Source organism: Melozone crissalis, unplaced genomic scaffold, assembly GCF_028551555.1.
Source record: "Melozone crissalis strain CALT ecotype California unplaced genomic scaffold, PUWL_Pcris_2 ptg000198l_1, whole genome shotgun sequence".
NCBI classification, from domain to species: Eukaryota; Metazoa; Chordata; class Aves; order Passeriformes; family Passerellidae; genus Melozone; species Melozone crissalis.
In genome coordinates, this window is record NW_026535962.1 from 1,625,493 (window position 1) to 1,645,709 (window position 20,217).

A 20,217-nucleotide genomic window follows, 5' to 3' on the forward strand; every position below is an offset into this window, starting at 1 on the left:
AAAGCAAGCACACAACACCTTTGAGGTGGTGTCTTTGGGGACACTGGGCTCGGACGGGGCCAAGCCCCCCTCAGGCTGATGTGGTTTGTCCTTGGGGATGGACTGTTTCAGTGTAATGCCCAAAATTTAACTCCTTATTTGTTCATCTTCTGAAACGGTTGCACTAATTAAATAATGAGCTAGTATCAAAAAAGTGCTAAATCACAATTGAATATACTTAAAAAAACCCCAACCCTTCAGGGCATAACTGCATTTAAAAACAAGACAGGTGCACAGAGGCTGGAGCAGGGAGTTGTCCCCAGGAATTCAGTGCGGAAATGGGAAGAAATGGGGTCCTTGCCATAGAAATGTCAAGTATTGCAACACGACAGTTCGGGGGGTAAGGAAGCTTTGTACCATCGGGGATATTGGCCACAGCTGCTCTGGGGTGAAGGTTCCTTCGCAGATTCTTTTCCTCAAGTTCCTTCCATTTGCTACAAAAGCGTGGAGTGGCTCGGAGAACAGCATGCAGACTTACCCTGCCAGGTTCTCACACAGGAGGAAGCGATCTCCGGGAATTTGGCGTTCTCTCCTGTTCACCCAGAGCTGAAGCAGAGTAAGTACCATCAGAAATGTGCACACCACGCCCCTGCTAAGACTTTCTATCGTGCTCCTCGCCGGACTGCAGGATTCTCAGCAAATAAAAATCTGTTTGTTTTCTCTTTTTTTCCTCACCAAAAGGCTGCAGCGCTACATTGAAACCGTGAACCGGATTTGCTCTGAGTCTCTTTGTTAAAAAAGAAATGAGTTGAAAGACGTTTTGTCTCAAACTAGGAAAGGCGACATCGCTCCTGGCCTTTGCTAGGAATGGAGATGAGCAGCTTTCCTCGGCGGAGGCTGGCTCCCTGCCCCCCTGCGCTCTGGCAGCCCTCACCGAGCAGCCACGCACCCACCCGTGCCACAGGGAGATGATCTTCGTGTCAGGAGGCCACTGCGTCCCAGGTGTCTGCCCCAGCACTACATCCCGTGGTAGGAGACGGCTGCCCGGAGCTCAGCTTCGCAGAGGCAAACAGAAAGGAAGATAATGGAATGAATGTCCGAGTCACACAAAAACCGTGCTGGGAAAGGCCGGGCGAACGGCCCCGAGATGGGACACAAAAACCGTCAGGGTACGGACACAGAGCGGCAGCGGTTTGGTTTGGGAAGGGCTGCCTGTGATCCCTGCTGGGTTTGGTCACCCTGAGAAAGGCACACGCTCTCCTGACCCGGATTTAGGGGGGTGGAGGGACCTGCCCTTCCCAGCTGAGAGCAGGGGGAGGTGAAGGGCTCAGAGCTTCTGACATTGGGGGCACGTGTGGCAGCTGTGTGCTGAACATCTACACATAGAAACCGTTCTGCCACCCACACCAGGGAGTGAGTTTCTCCTAGAGGGACACAGAAACCTTCATGGCACTCTTAGAGCTTGGAAAAGTGCTGATGGAACCCAAACCCAACCTCCCGGAGCACCTCAGGCACAGCAGTGTTCTGCGGTCCACAAGGCCTGGGCTGGCAGGGTGGCACTGCAGGCCCTGGGCAGTGCTGACTCTGTGTCGGGGGACTCTATAGCATATGAAATGTATGAACTAGATTGAGCTTTCTTTTGTTTTTTTTTTTTTGCTTTAAGACATTTTTACTTTTAGTCCTCTCACTGGGCTCCCACTGGCTGAACCCTCAGTATGAGGTCAGTTTGCCATTAAGTTACAAATGATTTGGGAAATCCAACTCATTCCTGAGAAAGAGCTAAAATAAGGACTTTTAAAACATCAGATTTCATTGCAGGTGAGGGGAAATGGAAGATCTGAAGCAGCAGCTCCAAAGCCACAGCAAAACTCAGACAAGCTGCTACTGGGCCTTAACACCAGGGGCAAATAACCCAGGGCTGCTCCCTGGCCTCTCCCTGTGATGCTGCTTGTGGTGCCCAGCTGACACCTCCCCTCCCCAGCCTGGGGCTAACAACAACACGTGCCTTTGGAAGCCTAACCACAGGCTGCCACATGAGAACTACACCCAGCTCTCACAGAGAAGTCTGGTGAGTGTAAACACAAGGACTATGAGGGAAAGAAAAACCTACAAAGGACTGAAATGCATGCCACCAAACCCCCCCTCATATCCGAGGGGACAGAGCTCACAGTGGGAACGACCACACCCGGCCCAAACCAACGCTCCCCCACCACCCAGAGCAAGTTCTGCACTGGGCTTTGAGGAAGGAGACTGTGGGCAAGGGTGGCCGTGAGGAAATGGAAGTGCCCGTGTGTTATTTCAGAGAGCATCACAGTGGTTAGTGTCGGTTCGAGTGGCAGGAAGGAGAGGTGAGTTCACTGAACAGTACACAGCCGCGGCTCAGCCGGGAAGAGGAGGATCTAGGAGGAGGGAGTGTGTGCACCACGGAGACAAGAGGTCTCCATCAGTCCAAAGACAAGGTGAGATAGAAAAAAAAAAAAAAAGGCCTGGGGAGTATCACATTGCCCCAGGGATTCACAGTGCCAGAGCGAGGGGGGAAGACGTGAAAACGGTGGGCGGCTTTCCTGGATCCACATCTCCGCCTGCCAGCCTGCCCTCTCTGCTCCTCCCGCCTGGCGGGCAGCTACAGCGTTACCCTTGTTTCCGAGAAAGGAGATTCACAGTGTTCAGCAGGTACAAAAGCCGGGTAAGTCTACAGTCTCCTAAGTGCTGCTGCCTTGGATGTGGTGCCTAGGAGGGCTCAGGGCGAGCAGCTGGAGGAAGAGGGAGTTTAGAAGAGCAGACAGATCAGATCGCAAAGGCACGGTTAGACGGGGCGGGCGCGGGCGCTTGCTTTAGAAGATAGTGGTCTCATACTTAGTGCTGAGGGTCCGCTTGGAGTCCTGCTTGGGGTCCACGACCCAGGAGACACTGGCATGAGACTGGGAGTCTTGGTCCACTTCAGGAGGATCCAGCTAGAAAATAAGGAGAGAAAGGGCACCTTAGGACACCTGTGCTTCTGGGACAGAACGAGCGGGGACTCAAAGAACAGAGTGCCTGCCTGCCTACTGCCCGTACCAAAAATGTGCACAAATGTGTGCAAGGAAGCAGCTCTTGCTGGGGAGGCATTTCAGCCCTTCACAGCTAAAACGTGTCTGGCCATGTCAGTCTCAACCCAGCACCCCAAGATGACTCCCTGCATTAGGCTGAGAGTCCCTGTCACCATCAGCGACAGCTTTGCTCATCTCAAACAAGCATGAAAAACGGAGCGCTACAGAAATGGGACAGAGGGAGACAGCTCCTGGCAGGTGAGCTCCCACGTGATTTACCCTCCTGACCCAGCACAGCTCTTCCCTCTTGTCCTGCTAAATCAGGGTGCCACGGGGAAGCTAGCACCCCAGCAGGAGCAGCGGGGTTAGCTGAGAGCGGCCACACTGCATCAGCAGGGGCGGGAGGGAGCAGCAGATCCCCGGGGTTCATCCAAACCCCTGACATGGGCCAGAACGAGCATGGGGATGAACAACAGTGAGGCAGGACACGGGGGCACAGCAGGAGATAGAGGGAGTGGGGAGGCAGCCCGGGGGGTTTGGAATGGAGGATGGCAGGAAGAAGGGTAAAGACCTTCGCTCCAGGACTAACAGACTGCAGCGGCAGGTAGGAGGGGCGGTGAGTTGTACAGGTGTGACAGTAACAACAGCGGGTGTCGGGAGGGAGCGGCACCTGAGCGGGGGGAGCAAGCAGAACACAGACAAAAGGACACATTAAAGGAAGGCAGTGGCTTGTGCAGCAGTCCCTGCTCCTCAGCAGCTCCAGTCTTAGCTGGTTTTGGCTATGGGGAATCCCATACTGCAGCTCACCTATGTATCTCACTGCAGGGTTTCGCACATAGAAGCTCGTGCTGGACCCAGCAGGGCACTAAAGCCCCATCCCACCTGGGCTATTTCCACCTCTGCCTGCCCTTCTGCAACCAGGAGAAGCCCCAGCCCCACAGCAGAAGTGACACAGACACAGACCGGCAGTGCCAGCACCTGGACCCTGGCTGGGCTCCCCCCACCACCCAGGGCAGGTGTAGGGGTGTGGTGCCCACCAGAACCCCCAGCTCAGCTCAGCAGGTCACTCCACATACCGTGGATTTCCTCATGCCTGCTCGTGGTTTAGGCACCGGTTTGGAAGATTTTGTTTCAATCATTTCTCCTGCTCCAGCACCCAGAGGCTTTGCTCTCTGGGCTTGCAGGGCGAGCTGGTAGGCGACCTCGAATGCCTGCCCCAACGTGAGGATGATCTCGTACGTCAGGTTCTTGGAGAGAACACAGAACACAAAGCTGTCAGATCGCCCTGTACACAGTCCCCCTTGTGCTCAGAAGCTGCTATGGGGTCACAGACCTTCCCATCAGCAGGTCACATCCTGCTGCATCCCTGGCAAAGCCACTGAGCTCCAGACATGAGGAGAGCCTGACCATGCTGCCTGCCCCAGGTCCCCTGCCCACCTGTAAAGCCCCACCAGCACTTCAGTTCAGCAGCATAAAGAAAAACAGCCCAAAAGTCTTGTGCAATTTTGATTCTGCCCAAGTATAAAAGCAAATCACCCTTCTACCTTCTCTGAGTTGTTAAATCAGCCCATTATGCTGAACATAATTGAGAGCATGTTAGGGGTTTGTGCACGGCACATTCCCCAGGAGGGAAAACTCCTGCCCTGCTTTACTCAGCACTGGAGACAGCAGTAATGAAACCAGACAAATATTCTCTTTGTCCACAGAGGTCCAAAGGACAGGCATTTGGAACTAAGACTATGGTAAAAATGGGTGAAAGAACCCTGGAAAGGAGCAGTCTGTGACCAGCCAATAAAGCTGAGGGATGAAACAAATGGGCTGTGAAGGACCAGGAGATGTGACAGGGCAATGCACTCACCACATCCACAGTGCTGAAGACATGGCAGTAGTGATGGCTGGTCTGCAGGTCCTTGGTGATGTAGGCAAATGTGCAGAGATCCTCAGGGTCCTGGGCAGCACAGGAGATGTTCCGGATCTCGTGCTCAGCAATGACATTCTGCCGGGGTCAACCACAAGCACCCGTCACCCTTCTGGGGATGGCAAATACACCCTGCAAACAGTGGCTGTGGAGGGTGTCCTGGCGACAGGGAAGGGGGGTCTCCCAGCCAGACCAGTCCCAGCTCCCTCCCATGGCAGGAAGAAATGGCAACGTGGTCCACAAGCAGCCAGCCTGCCAAGCCTTTGGCACTCAGGTGATCATCACCACCTTGGTATTCTCCCCCAGCCCCAGAAGCTCCCCAGGACTAGCTGTGGCTTCTGGAGACACAAAAAGTGACCTGCAGCCCCCAGGTAGATGGGATTGCAGGCTGTGTCCCTCCAGACACCGACTTTGAGGCCTCTGCAGCTCACCTTGTTGGAGGCATCGATGAACTTCACCCCTTTGTACGTGATGGACAGGATTATGGTTGGGATCTTCTTCATGTGCTCCGTGGATTTCTTCAGGAATGAGAATATTCAAGTGACCAACTATGAATGGATGCTCCCTCTTTACCCCCACCCCAGAGACCCCCAGGCCTGTACAGGAATCTGGGGATCTGGGAACAGGAGGACGAAAGCAGAGGTGGAAGAGACAAGGACCTAAAGAGAACCCAGCCACCACTTCCCCACCCTCCCAGACCTTCTGGGTACTGGGAACAATGCTGGAAAGGGGGCAGTTCACCAGAAACAGTGGCAGTGCCTGTTTGGTGGACAGCGTTTGGGGAACCACTGAGATCCTCTCCCCAGCCCACATCATCCCCCACAGGCTGCAAGTGAAGCCCCCAGCCCCAGGGTCTCCCTACCCTCATCTTGGCACAGGCGTCCTGGGTAGACTCTGTCCCTCGGAGGTCCTTGATCAGCATGGAGCCCAGGTACTGTGTGAGGGAGGGAGAGATGTTAAATCCTGCCACTCCCAAGGCAATGGCAGTGCCCTGAGAGCCCAGAGCTCCTCATCCTCACCACCCCACAAAGCAAAAGCCACTTACGTTGGCCTCGTACCCGCAGGACTCGAAGATGAGCTTCTCGGGCTGGTGCTGCCAGTTCTGCACAGGGGCATAGGGGGCTGCCAGGCTGGGGGGGCGCAGGGTGAGCCTGGACTCCCGGCGGTCCTCCTGCAGGGCAACGAGCATGGATGTGAAGCCAAAATGGGTTGGAACAGCTCTCAGGGGGGCTTTTTGAGCTGAGGGGATTGAGGGTGGCAATGGCCAAATGCCCCCGGAGCTGGGTGGAGGCAGCACATGGGGTTAAGGTGCCAGTGCTGGTGGAAGTGTGAGCCATGGATTTCTGAGCTGAAACTGAGGCATAAAGAAGATGCTGGCACTAATGCCTGAGGGAAGCTGAGCTGACCAGCTCCCTCCCTGCATCATCCTCATTTCTCCCTGGCTCCAGAGATGAGGGAGCCTGTGCAGAGGCCCCCAGGACACACAGCAGCACCCACTAACCTGTGCTTTGTAGCGCTCAGCTCTGGAGTAGGGAGCAAGCTCAGTGCCACGGTCGTGCTGCCTCTTGGCAGTGTCCCCGGAGGGCAGCAGCAGATCCGCAGATCTGCCCGTGCACGAGTCGTTCTGGCTCAGGGGAGACGACGTCTGGGACATCAAATCCTGGCACTGGAAGGAGCAAACACCACAAAGGAACCCAGTCAGCTGGGGCTGTGCTGTGCCCCCCATCACTCCCTCTACACCGCCCAACACAGCGTGCATTGAGTGGACTAACGGGGTCAGCTCCTGCTCTGGGGGTTCCTGCCTCAGTGCCAATCCCACCCTTTACCTTCTGCATGAGACACCTGATTTGCTCCAGGATGGTTTCAGCTGTGCACTCAGCCCTTTGTGCCCACCATGGTTCCAGCCATGCACTCAGCCCTTTGTGCCCAGCATGGTTTCAGCCATGTACTCATCCCTTTGTGCCCAGCATGGTTTCAGCCATGTACTCAACCCTTTGTGCCCAGCATGGTTTCAGTCATGTACTCATCCCTTTGTGCCCAGTGTGCCCCAAGATGGTTTCAGCCATGCACTCATCCCTTTGTGCCCAGCATGGTTTCAGCCATGTACTCAACCCTTTGTGCCCAGGATGGTTCCAGCCATGCACTCAGCCCTTTGTGCCCAGCGTGCTCCAGGATGGTTCCAGCCATGCACTCAGCCCTTTGTGCCCAGCATGCTCCAGGATGGTTCCAGCCATGCACTCAGCCCTTTGTGCCCAGCATGGTTCCAGCCATGCACTAAGCCCTTTGTGCCCAGGATGGTTCCAGCCATGCACTCAGCCCTTTGTGCCCAGCATGGTTCCAGCCATGCACTCAGCCCTTTGTGCCCAGCGTGCCTCTGCCTCTGAGAGCTCATCCCAGGAGGGCAGGGACACACTGGGCTGCGGGCAAGGTGATTCCAGAGGGGCGGGCTGCCCTAAAGCACCGAGCTAGGCACCCGAGGGTGATGATGATCAGCCAGCCCGGCCGAGGAGCGCCGGGAGCCGCCGCCAGAGCGCGCCCAGGCCCCGCAGGCACGGCCGAGCCTCGGCACAGCTGCGGCCGCATTAGTCCCATTCAAAGCACTCGCTTGATTTGCCATTGACGTCCGCCCGGCCCCCGCGCCGCAGCCAGCGCTGGAGCTCACCAGCTGCAGCGCCAGGAAATGCTGCACATGGCCCATTCTCCCTCCCCGGGCAGCATCTCAATCAGCTGAGCCGCACGGAGCAGCCTCTCCCTGCCTCAGCCCTGCTGCTGCCCACGATGCAGATCCTTCCTTGGCTGCTGGTCCCTGCTGGGCTCCTGCTGCCTGGCACAGGGCACTGGGCAGTGGGTCTGTGCTGGGCACCCTCCCAGTGCAGCACCAGAGTGAGCTCTCTCTGTTCTCACACTTGAACCCAGCTCCTAAAGAATCCCCTGTCAGCAAGCATGGATCCCAGCTCGCTTCAGCTGAGGCTGTTTGGCTTGGAAAGGCTTGGGATTCCAAGAGGGCAGAGCTCTGCAGCAGGGCAAGCACCAGATGTTCAGGTTGGGTAAACTCTAATCACTGCAATTCCTGCTCCAGGAAGCTGATTAGCAATCTCTGGGAGGAGGCAGCACGACATGCTACCCCATTCCTGAGCTCAGGGTCGCTCTGAGCCCAGCAGCTTCTGCCAAACTCAGCTCTCAAAAGCCAGATTCAGGAAGAGCAGGGAATGTGATGCTTCCCTCCCAGCCAAGCCCCATAACAACGGCCTGACAGCCAAATGCTGCCACTCCTGCAGCAAAAATCAACATCCACACACATCCTGTCGAGTGCTATTTGGCAGTGAGAGCAGCAGCTCTCAACAGCCCAGCCGGGCCAGGGAGAGGACTCTGGATCCCAAGGGTGCAATCAAACACCAAGTCCCAGCTGCAGCCCCTCTCCAGTTGGGCTGGTTCACTGCTGCCTGCTGAAAGCTCCCACATCTCTGATCAGGAAACAAGGGCAAGAGAGTGGGCTCAGAGCTCCCTTCTGTGCAGGGCAGAGGTGGGAGTGGCACCCTGCACCCCTTCAGTGCACACACCTGATCCCAAGGGGCAGCCTGACCTTTCCCAAGGGGTCAGCATCCAGAGGGCTGGAATTATCTTGCCCCACTCACTGCAAGGCTTCCCCTACACAAGCATTTGCTGCCTGGTGGCTGAAGAGGACGAAGTGAGCAGCTGGATGGACACCACTGGCCATGGCAAGATTTCTCCCAGCACTGACACACGAACCAGGCAGGGAGCCACGAGCAGGGACTCACTCTCAGCTGTGAGAACCGTGGTGGTTTGGCTGGTGGCTCCTCGTAGGGTCTGTCTGCCAGCGAGGCGATGATCCGCTTCCGATGGCCCAGCAGGTTCACTTTGAGCACCTGCAGGGAGAGATCGGGGTCACCACGGGCACAGAGCCACTCTGAGAGACTTGGAGCAATGCCACCCCCAGGGAACAGGGCAGGAGCTTGCTGCCCTGGCAGGACAGGGGTCACACTCACGTTCACTATCTCAAGCTCCCAGAGGTTTTTCACAGTGTCGATGGAGCTGTAGCCACTCGAGAGGAAGGACTGGATGTAATCCTGCAGCCCCAGGGAGTCGAGCCATGCAGGAACTGATGGCTGGCTATTCCCATCACATCCCAGGGGTTTCAACTGCGAAAGCATAAGGAAGGTGTTAAAAGCTGCAGGAGCTGGGATCCCAAGGGATAGGGGGTCAATGAAAATCAGTTTACAGGGCATCACTATCTCCACTAGCCAGTAACAAAAGCACTGTACAAACAAAGAATGTGCTTGGGATCAAGACTGGCAGGAGGAGCAGTCCCAGCATGGAGCTACCACCATCCACCCTGGAATAGCAGTGTACTCCTCCTCCTCCTCCTCGCTGCTATTCCCCAGAGCCTTCCCACACCCACAGCCCTGCAGATGCAGGGTCTGGCTGTTGCTTCCCCTGTGCCCACAGCCGTGCCTGGCAGTGCCCACCCTGGCGTGCTGACCTTGGGGAGGGAGCGAGCAGCCTGGAGCAGCTTCCGCCGGTGCTGCGGGTCCCCGATGCCGATGTCCCGCAGGTCCTGGTCCTCCATGACATTGCAGCCCTGTGGGGACAGCAGGGAGTGACACGGGAGCAGGGGACAACAGGAGCCACACCGCTGTGTGAACGGACATCACACAGTTAGGGCACCCTCCTGGCTTGACCTCCAGCACGTCCTGGCAGCAGCAGCAGGAGGAGGAGGAGGAGGATAAGGAAGGCTTCCAAGGCTGGGAACTCTGCCCCATGTACCGACCTTGGGCACACAGAGCACTGCCCTCTCCTCCCTGCTCCGGGAGCAGCTTCCAGCCCTCAGCCCCGGGGCATGGCTTACAGCCACCTCCGTGGGATTCCACACACAGAGGCTTTAAACATCCTGTAACAGTGCCCAGGCAAACCCCGGCCCCCTCCATGCCCGAGGGTTCTGCTCAACCTCCCCACACTGTGCTGAAAACCCATTTTGTGCCCCCTTCCCCCTGCAGAGCAGAAGCACACAGACTCCATCCCCCTTTAAAAGCCTCTGTCCCAGCCTACCTCCCTGCCCTCCTACCTGGGCACAGCTCAGCAGGACACGTCTCCCCCGGCTGGCAGAGCTGCTGCTGTGTGACTGAGGGTTCCAGCTCCAGCCCAGACCCCCTCCCTGGCCCTGCCTCCCTCTGCTCCCCGGAGAGTCCCAGCAGGTGAGTGCCGACAGCGCCTCGCTGCTCCACATTTTGGTTTTATAAGAGAAACCCAATTAAGGCCGGCCTCAGGGAAGGTGAGGGCAGGTGAGATTGCCAGGCACCCTCCACAAAGGGCAGCAAAGGGTTTCCTGCCCCTTCCCATCCGTGCTTTTGTGGGATTTCAGCACGTGTGCTTTGCTGAGTGCTACCTGCTTTAAATGCTGCCCCAGAGCAGCCTCCTCCTGAGCCTGTCCTTGCTCCTGGCCATGCCAGCAGCTGCTCTGCTCTTCCTGCCACTTCCACGGCAGGTGTGGTGACAGCAGAGGATGGCACATGGCTCCGCACCCAGGAGCTGCCCTTCCCTCGGCCACAGAGGAATTAAGAGCAGAGATGCCCAGAGACCTCTCTGCCCTGCAGCCCAGAGCAGGCATTTAGCAAACAGCAAATGAGCAGTGGGAGGCAGGATGCAGAGCCCTCAACACCCCCTGACGGGGCTCCTCTGCCTCCCCCTCCCTTGGCAGCTCAGATCCCACACACTGCATTCCTGGAGAGCAGAGCCTGAGCTGACAGCCACGGCACAAAGGCATTTATTTGCTGAGAGTTGTTCAAACAACGGAAAAGTCTGGGCTGAATGGCTCTGCAGCCAACGGGGACGGGCTCATTCAGTGTTTTCCCCCAAAGGCCAGTTCACAGACTGTGCCAGTCAGGGCCATTGTGCTGGGAAGAGTTTCTGCCACTGCCCCAGAGCCCCTGAGCACACCAGACCATGGCCAGACCCCCCTGCCCTGCACCCCAGAGCCTGTGAGCGAGGCCAAGGGACACCAGGGGCTCACCTGATGGAACCACAGCACATGAACTGTTCTGTGCACCCCTCAAGTGCACAAAATCAGGGAGTAAGAAGAGGCAGGTTGCTGCTGAAAGCTCCAGGCTGCCCATTTGGTGCACAAGCTGCAGTTCTCTTGGACTGGGAACAAACTCCCAGTGATTAACAGGAGGAGCTGCTGCTGCCAGGGCAGTGACCTCGGGCTGGTGGGCTGCAGCATCCCACCAGAAAGATGGAAACATCCCCTCCCCTTTCTTGTTCTTGAATTTTAAGCCAAAGAGCCACATTTAATGTGCATTCCTGTAACAGCAGGGGATTGTGTGCTGGGCTCTGGGGAGGAGGGAAGGGATTAATGGGGATTAACTCCCCTGACAGACACCTCACCTGGCAGGAATGCAGGATGTGTGTGAGGAATTCATCTCCCAGAGAGAGATGGCTTGGAAAGGGCTTTTTGAAATGGACAAAGAGGGCCAGAGCAAGTGATGGGATTTCTCTCACAGCTTTGGAAAGCAAAATATTACTGCCCTGTGAGGGGGAGGAATAGGGAGGGACTGAAGTACCCACAGCATGGCACACCTCAGGTACCTGAAACCTGCAGTTCCCAATGCCTGGGCCTGCTCTGCTCCCTTGACCTGCCCATCTTGGTGCTCTGAGGCTCCATCCCCCTGCAGAGGGCCAGGGCTGAAGCTGGGGCAGTGCAGGAGATGCTGCCAAGGGCAGAGCTCACAGCCAGCCCTGCCCTCGGTGCCACCCAGACAGCAGGAACAGTCAGCAGCCAAAGGAGCTGTGACAATGGCAAGGAGTAATTTTCATGTATAAAAACCAAACAAACTTGCTGATCCCATTTATACTTTCACTCATGCTCGCTTTCCAGGGTTGAACCCTTTTTGGTGCTAATCCCCTTTGGCATGGCCCTGATCCCACACGGGCAGCACAGAGCTGGTGGCTCTCCCTCTCCCACAGGGCACCAGTGCCAGCCCCAAGGCAGGGCAGTAGGTGTCCTCCCACCTTTGGCATCTCAAATTCAAAGAAAATTGCTTGCTCTGTAGCAAGGGTAGAAGGTAGTTAAACACTGCGAGGCCTACAGCTTTCTCCTGCACTCCTTATTTTTATGTGTCACGTTAAATTCCCTCGGTGGCAGTCTGTATTCTCTGGGTACTTAACAAGGATAGACAAAGCATGGCAGCTCTGAACAAATCATCCCAGCCCCTGGTGCAGGAGAAATGTCCTTCAAACCCATCTGGATTTCAACTCCCATGCAAAACAATAATCTGCCACTAAAAGAGAGAATTAAATACAAAGACACCAGAAATCTTTTAACCTTTGCCAGCCACACAGAGGAGCCAGACTTTAAACCTGTCTGCACTCAACACGCCCTCAGGCAAGAGCCAAGGAGCAGAGCTGCTCTGCAGGGGCCACTGCTGCTTTTTGCTCTGACCCACAGGGCAGCAGATGCCACCTCCCAGTGCCCCCCTGAGGGCACAGGGCAGCCCCAGTCCCACCAGCCCCTCCCCAGGTGCTCTGAGGACGGGCTCAGTGGGGAGAGCAGGGCTCCAGGATGTGCTCTGCCCTCAGCCCAGTCCTCCAGCAGCAGCCTCAGAGATGCCAATCACAATCAAAAAGACTTTTTTCCCCATTCCATTCCTTGTGACAAGTGCTTTTATCTTGCACGTTCCTCCTGGGTGCCCCAGCTCCGTGGGGCCGAGCAGAGGCAGGGAGGCTCAGGGCTGGCCTGGGCCAGAGCTCTCCCTGTCACCCACATTTTGGGGCAGTGAGGGACACCCAACAGCCCCTCCACCCCAACACCTCACCATGAGCTCTGTGAGGGACCAGCCCCACCTGGGCTCAGCCAGGGAAGGTGAAACGCAGCACCTGGGGCAGATTACCTACCAGCAGCTGCTCTGCTCTTCCGGCCTCTTCTGAGAGGCAGAGAGCTGAAGCAGTCAGAGGGCCCTTCATCCCCCAGCCTGGCCTTCAGCTTCCTCTGAGCCCCCTCCCTGGAGAGGCACCAGTACCCACCACCATGAGGGAACTCCTGAGCCCTGTCCCTGCCCTCCACACCGCCCCAAGGGAGGGCAGGGATGTGCCAGTGCCCCCTGTCCCCACTGGGAGCCCTGTGGGATGCTGCTGCAGCCGACCTGCCTGCAGAGACACGAGTTCTTGGAAAAAGGGCTGGCTTTGGTCACACCTCAGCGCCTGCACTGTGGTTAAACAGCCTGTGAGGCTCCAGGTTTCTCATTAAAGGAAGAAAAACAGTCAGAGGTTACCTGGCAGAAGGCAGCGTCCCCTCCTGCGACCGAGGTGACCCCAAAGTGACTGAGCCAAAGGCAGAGCTGCCCAAACCCGCCAGATTCCTCCTCCAGCAGGACACTCTGCAGGCACTTAAATACCCAATTTTCAGATGCTGCTTCCTCCCCAGAGCCTGGCATCCATCCACGCTCCTGTTCCAGCTAAGGAAGGGCCTGGGGCAGCGAGTGCTCCCTGCAGGACTCGTGGCTGGGCTGGCAGCACAGGGACCCGAGGGCAGCACTGCCATGGCACACCCTGCACGGGCAGGATGGCACCAGGACGGCACCAGGATGGGGCTGCTCCAGAAAGCAACAGATGCAAAACCCAAACAAAGCGTTCCCAGACTCCAAAGGCTCCTGCAGACACCCCAAGCAGAGAGACAGATGAAAGCTCTCTGTGCATACAAAGTGCACACAAAGCTCATTTTCTTTTTCCCCTCAGTGCATTGGAGACAATTTGCATCTTGTTGAAGATTCTGCTGTCACTGCTACTGCTCTGCTTTTGGCAGAGATGGAGACAGGTCCAGCTCACAGCTGGGCACACCCAGATCTCAGAGCAGGGGGACCCCATTTGATCATACAAATCTGTGTTTGTGATCTGTGGAGTTTGGTGCCTTCCCTTAAAGGAATCTGCAGTCTGGGGTACTTGAGTGGAAAGCAGGGGAAAGGATCTGTTTGGTCCCAGCTCTTCACAGAGCATCAATGGGGAAAGAGGCTCATACACAAAACCCTACAATAAATCTGAGATTAGCACACAGCCACTTCATTTTTAATTTTCTTCCCCATGCAGACTGGCAGCGTGACAATGGCAACAGAGGGAATCGGTCATGGTTGTCAAGTTCAGGCAATTTTATGGAGAGAAAAAAAAATTAACTGCAACTTTAATGGGTTTTTTTTTAATGTTTATAGGGCCTGGAGCTACTAATGAATCAAACATAAGTATCCTCTAAATTGCCAGTTCTGGTCCACCCACTTTGCTCCTCAAAATCCACTTCAACCTCTCCGCTCCCCGTGGAGTCCATTCCTATTATCCAGGGAGCTTTGGCACAGCTCTGCCATTTCCCAAGATCCTCAAACTTCCTCCAACCCCAGATCCCTGCATGCCTCTGCTCTCACCATTCTCTTGCAGAGACAACCCCAACACCCCTACCATGGTGGATAAAGCACAGTCCTCAGGAACCACCAAGGACCAGCCAGAACCCACTGGGGAGATGTCAAACAAAATTCATTTAATTGAAAGAAGTGATTCCCACTTGGGGCTTGGCAGAGACCCTGACCCCAGGGTCCAACTCTACTCTTAGGGGGCTCATTTAGTGCTGCACAGTCAGTCTGGGGACACTGGCACGTGTTCCTGGGGGCTGAGAGCAGTGACCAAATCCAGAAACAGCCACCCAGAGCTTCTGCCCAGCTGAGGAGAGTTTGCTCCAGTTCCAGCCTGACACAGCCCAGGCTTGAGCTACACAGAGCTCACCTGAGTCTGCAGGAAAATCCCTGCACCTGCTGTGGTCAGGCCATGTTCTTGCTGTGTCTCAACCAGAGCAGATGCAGTAAAACCCCATCAGGGGTCTCTGGTGGCCCCTCACAGATCATTCCTGGGTGCAAACAGCTACTGGAACGTGCCAGAGCAGTTTTCCCCAAATGGCTACTGTAAAATGACAAGTTCTATATGAAAATAGAATGAAGCTCAGGGGCAGACACATTCCCAGAGCATGTCCAGAGCCTGGCTGCTGCCCAGGGCACCAGCAGCTGCGTGCCAAGCTGGGCCATTCTGAACTGGATCAGGCAGAGCTGAGTGACTGAGGACACAGGAGATGCCAGTGCTGCAGCAGGGCAGGTACCAGGTGAGAATGAGGATTGTGCAGATGTCAGCCCACACCCAAATCCCAGGATGTGAACAGCAAAGGAGACCTGGCTTTGTCAGATGTGGACTGGGGCTGTCCTCAGCTTGGGAAGGCATGAGAGGTGCTGAGCTCAGCTCACACCCCAGCCAAGGTGAGCCAACCTGAACCAAGGCCTCAACTCCACATTTATCCTGGTTTTCCCTGCACACACAGAGAGGAGAAGGGAAGGAAAGGCTGTTCTGTTAGTGAACAACACTGCAGGCTAATCTAACACGGCCCTGAATTGCACTGAATCACATTAATGTCAGTACTCTAAATTATTTGCAGACACCCCATTCTTCCACCACCATCATTTTTCCACCACTTCTCCCCAATTATAAAAAAATAAATAAAATCCCCCAGAGGAGCCCAGGGCACTACACACAGAGAACAGATTTCCCTTTCTGACGCTGTCTCATTGAATCAGCATTAGCTGCTTTCCACACACTCCATGGGAACCCAGGCTTGAACAATAAAAAAAAAGCTATAAAAAATGGTTTATGTTCTCTTTTACCTGCTCATTTGTGAATCAGAATATCTTTGAACTGAATAAGAAGTTCAGCTCCAGAACGCTGGTGCCACTGCCAGAGCACGCGGGGTTTGCCCTTCTCAGATGTCAGCCCAGGGGAAGCTGTGGGGCAGCAGCAAGATCCCACCCTCCAGGGGAAGGGGAAAGCTTTTGCAAGCATCTCAGACACATTTATGGGATCTGTGGGATCACAAAACACCCTGTGAGGGAACAGGTAATGGCATTTCCTTCCCACTTCTGTGGAAGAACTCCGCCATCAGTTATTGCAATTCCTTCTCATTACAGGGGCCACGTCCTTCCCCTCTCCAGACAGGCAAAGTCCAGCCTGCTGCTTCCCTGGGTTAATCTCTGCTTGCTGCAGGGACCAGGAATGCACTGGGCATCCCAAAATCAATTTCCTGTGCATTCTGGACATCCCAAAAGAGGCTTCTGTGGCAGAGGCACTGGTGAGCACAGCAGACGTGATGGGGCCAAGCTCCAGGAGCAGCAGAATCCCCTCTTGGTCCATATTCCTGTGACATTTTTCCTGCTCTCCCAGCTCATTTCCCGCCAAGGACAATTAAGCCCATTTATTGTGCGCTTTTCTGGATGACACTTTTCACTCAGTGCTGCAGTTTTGTGATGTGACCTTTCATTCCCCTCCTCTGGTGAGGGACGAGGCAATGAGGCTCAGTGAGGCTCCTGGAACCTGGGGCCGCGTTCCTCCACGTGGGAGGCAGCAGTGCTGCTCCTCCTGGGTGGCGGGCTGGCCATTCCTGCTTCACTGGAGCTGCTCACATTTGGCAGGCAGTGCTGCTGAGGGTTTTATCCTACTTGCAGAGCTGGATTTTTGCTAAGTCAAGGACAGCACGGCCACTGCCAGCAGCTTCGCCGCGGTTGCGTTCACCCAGCGCACAAATAAACTTTCCCCTCTGATGAAGGGATCCCAGCGGGCTGCAGAGCAGAGGAGGAGGATTGGAAGCACTATCTCCACTTGAGCTGTTCCTAATCCCAGCTGCCTGCACAGGCTGCTGCCCAACTCCAGCTCCACATGAAAAGCAGCAGCAGAGTGTCCCAGTCTGAGTGCCCCGGGGCAGTGGTGCTGGCCATGCAGGTCACTTGGTGGCAATGCAGAGGGTGAGGGAAAGAAGCTGCTGTCTTGGACAGTGGGGTTTGTGCTTGAGAGAGGCAGAGTAACAGGGAAAGCCTCTTCCCTGCCTTGTCCACAAACAGAATGTGGCTACTCTAGGAAACTTGAAGGAAATAGAAGAATTCCTGCAGACACAGAGATGTGGCCCAATATGCAGAGGCAGGAAGAGAACTCCAGTGTTTTGGAAAGCTAAGCTACTTAAATTCACCTTTTATCACCCCTTTCTTCCCTCAACCAAGCCAAAAGATTACACAATCCCAGATCTGTGCAGACTTTGGTCCCTTCCCAGGAGCACATACAGGGACGAGGCGCTCCAACGTCACATCACATCCGTGTCCCAAAAATCCTCCTGACTTGTGCCAGCAATACCCACCCCTGAGTGAAGCCAGTGCTTGATCAAGACCAACTTTGTCCCAGATGCAGAGCTGGAGTTCCCAGGAGCAGAGAGGAGGCTCCAGAGCACCCTTCCCTTCCTCAGCACAGCCTGTGAGACGCTCGTGGCTCCCACTGTCACCTGCAGGAGCTGAGGGTCCCTGAGCCCCTCTCAGCTGCTGCTCAGCAGACCCCAAGAGGAGCAGGACCCTCCCTTCTGCCCACTCCAGCTGCAGCCTGTCCAGTGAGGCAGCCAGCACGTGGCTGGAGCACAGCTAATCCCCTAATCCCCAGTTCCTGGAGTTCTGAAAATAACGGAATTATTATTTTTGGAAACAACACATGTTTCTGCCTTGCTATATTAACATCTAATCAAGAAGCCAAATATATTTACAGAGCACTTTTCAAACTCCCTTTACACACAGTGTGCTCGTGAATCACTTCCCTACCTGGGGGTAAAGGCTCGTGAATCACTTCCCTACCTGGGGGTAAAGACACGGGGCATAGATTAACACAGGAGCCAGCTGAAAATACCCAGGGAATCAGAAATTCCTGAAAGCAGACCTGGCTGCAGCACAGGCCACCAGGGCTCCAGCAAGCCCAGCACCCCCAGTCCGAGTCTCTTACAACCCTGTCCCACACTGGGGGCAAACAGGGCACTTTAAACCCTGGTTCTCCAGTGAAGAACAGCACTGGGCACCCCGGTGCCTTGTCAGACTGTTTTTAGCCCTCCTCTGAGCTGTTATCTACTACAGGCTGAGTATCTTCCTCAGTAATTAAAGGGCTCTTTTAGGACACTGCCCTGCTCTGTAGCTACACCATCTCTGCACACTGAACACTCTGCTCCTGCAAAGCTCCTGGTTTGCCCCCAAAAGCATCTGGGGATGCCAGAGCAAAGGGACCACCCTGGCACATAAGAACACCCTGCAGCTCTCCGAGCAGGGAGCAATGCAATGCAAAATCCTGCACAGAAAACACTTTTCATATCAAAAGACTCCAATTTCCTAGTTTGGGCTACTAAAACTTAATTAACCTCGTAACCCACCTGGTGATTTGCAAGGCATTACCCAGCGTTCTTTGGACCTTGAAATATTGAACACAGTGAGGCCCTAAGAGGGACTAATCCTTTCATAGAAACTGTTCAATTTCAGGAAATTGCCACTCTCAGTTTGGAATATTCTCTGTTAGACACTGGATGGGCAGCCAATAAAGCAATGGTTGTGCAGGGAAGAGGACTGGGCACCCAACACTCAGAGCTTGGTGTCCTGAGCCCCTGCCCTGCCCAGCTTCACTGTTCACAGCTGTTTTAATAATTCATCCAAAAACATCAAAAACACCACTAGAACCAAATTAACTACCTGTTCCTCACTTGTGCTCCATCTGAAGGTTTTGCTCCCTCAACACCAGAAGCTGAAGGCAAGGAACAACACAGAGGGAAAGATTCTAAATAATTCAACTTTCCTGCTGTGCTAACGTATTAGCTTGGAGTTCTTTGGGCTGGGATGAATGGATTTAAAGCCAGGGTTGGCACGGGTGCCAGGGTCAACTCCCTAGGAAAGGAGATAAGCAGCAAAATGGAAATCAGCTGGGCTTTGCACAAAATCTTTGTGAAATTATTTGACCTTTTAAATTTAACAGGAATGAGCAAATGAGTGTCCCATGCCCTGAATCCAGCAGCAGCCAAGTCCTGCACTGGGAGCAGCCACCCAGCACTGGACAGGGGAGAGAAACATCCAGCCATGAAGAGAGCAAATCCTACCACGTACCCAACACCACCACACAGAGGGACACACAGAGTAACCTCTGCTACTGGAGTTTTGAGTTTTATGGGGTGCATTACAGCTGGGCAGGCAAGGGAAAGGTGTTTTATCTGCAGCTGCTGGGAGAGAGCTGCCACCAACCCCACAATGATCACAGATCCCTCAGCAGGGGATCCCAAGAGGATCTACAAGGTTATTTCATTTAAATTTGTTGTACCATCTCCAAACAGCCCCAGCACACGCAGGGATGCTGAACCCTCACACATCCCTGGCCAAGAATCCACTTGGGACAGGCTGGGTGGGACACGGGGTGAAAACCACAGCAAACCCCAGCTCTGGAGGGGAGTGCTGAGGGGAAGGGAAAGCAAATGGCCTGGCTGCTTGCTGTGGAGACCAGGGGGCACAGCTGGATAGACCCCACAACATTTATCCTCCTGGCCAGGTCATTTTGTAAAGTATAATTGCACCCTGCCTTTAAGCAGCCCAGCAGACGCTGCTCAGGTGCGTCCTTCCTTGAGCCTCCATCCATGCCCTTTCCTGTCTCTCTCCTGTCCCTCTCCAGCTGCTCCTCATACCCTCCCCACCAGTGGTGGCCACTGTGTGCTCCCAAACCCCCTCATCCAGCTCACATCCTCCTGGTGTCACCTCTCTGCACTGTCCCCAGCACCAGAGATGTCACTGCTCCCGTTCCAAGGCAGGATGCTGCATTACCCAAAATGACTTTTCCAAGGTTTATATCCCTTTTTTTGTTATTTGCCAAACTTAGAGTTCACATTCAAAAGTATTTCTTTAAGCCATGCAGGGAGAACCCCTCCTGCAGCACCAAGATTTTCCCTCTTGGCAGTTCATCCATCATTCCAAACGAATTCCCGGATTTTTACACCGTTCTGCTTTAAGTTTCTAGACACTGGTTATTAAACCCCTCAACCCTGAGCATTACCATGTCGTCATCACTAGGTTTCAGAGCCAACAGTGTCAGTGCAATTAGGTACAGCTCATTAACATACTGCCTGCATGCTCTGAGCAAGTACAGTTCCAACAAGAGGTCTGTGCCTCCTTCACAGCCCAGAGCACAGACTGCTCAGGGCTCCCATCAAAACACCAGCGAATTTCAGCTCCCATTTCTGGAGTAAATTGCACAGTAAAGATTTAGCGGGCAGATGAAATAAAATTTTAGCGAGAAAACCTTTAACACGTGAATTAAATGCAAAAACCCAACACAACCCTCATCTATTCCTTCTGCCCAACCTCCTACACCCCCCAACACCATCCTGGTGAGCAGCAGGACCCGGCTCTGCCCGGTGCCCGCTCGGGG

At 54.8% G+C, this 20,217-nt stretch overlaps 1 protein-coding gene across 4 annotated transcripts in view; it reads right to left on the bottom strand.

Moving 5' to 3' along the window:
* Positions 1 to 836: 836 nt before the first annotated feature.
* Positions 837 to 20,217, bottom strand: part of ANKS1A (ankyrin repeat and sterile alpha motif domain containing 1A) — a 71,197-nt gene continuing 51,816 nt past the window's right edge. For 2 of the 4 annotated variants that reach the window (XM_054293962.1, XM_054293958.1), the window contains 10 exons: positions 9,428 to 9,526; positions 8,934 to 9,086; positions 8,706 to 8,813; positions 6,428 to 6,592; positions 5,972 to 6,097; positions 5,789 to 5,860; positions 5,358 to 5,444; positions 4,867 to 5,004; positions 4,085 to 4,255; positions 837 to 2,933 (listed from right to left, as the gene is read on the bottom strand). In XM_054293962.1, the coding sequence (XP_054149937.1) occupies positions 2,814 to 2,933; positions 4,085 to 4,255; positions 4,867 to 5,004; positions 5,358 to 5,444; positions 5,789 to 5,860; positions 5,972 to 6,097; positions 6,428 to 6,592; positions 8,706 to 8,813; positions 8,934 to 9,086; positions 9,428 to 9,526 (1,239 nt within the window). In that variant the 3' untranslated portion in view covers positions 837 to 2,813. The remainder of the gene's footprint in view (positions 2,934 to 4,084; positions 4,256 to 4,866; positions 5,005 to 5,357; positions 5,445 to 5,788; positions 5,861 to 5,971; positions 6,098 to 6,427; positions 6,593 to 8,705; positions 8,814 to 8,933; positions 9,087 to 9,427; positions 9,527 to 20,217) is intronic. The other 2 variants (XM_054293961.1, XM_054293959.1) reach the window with 2 other exon arrangements.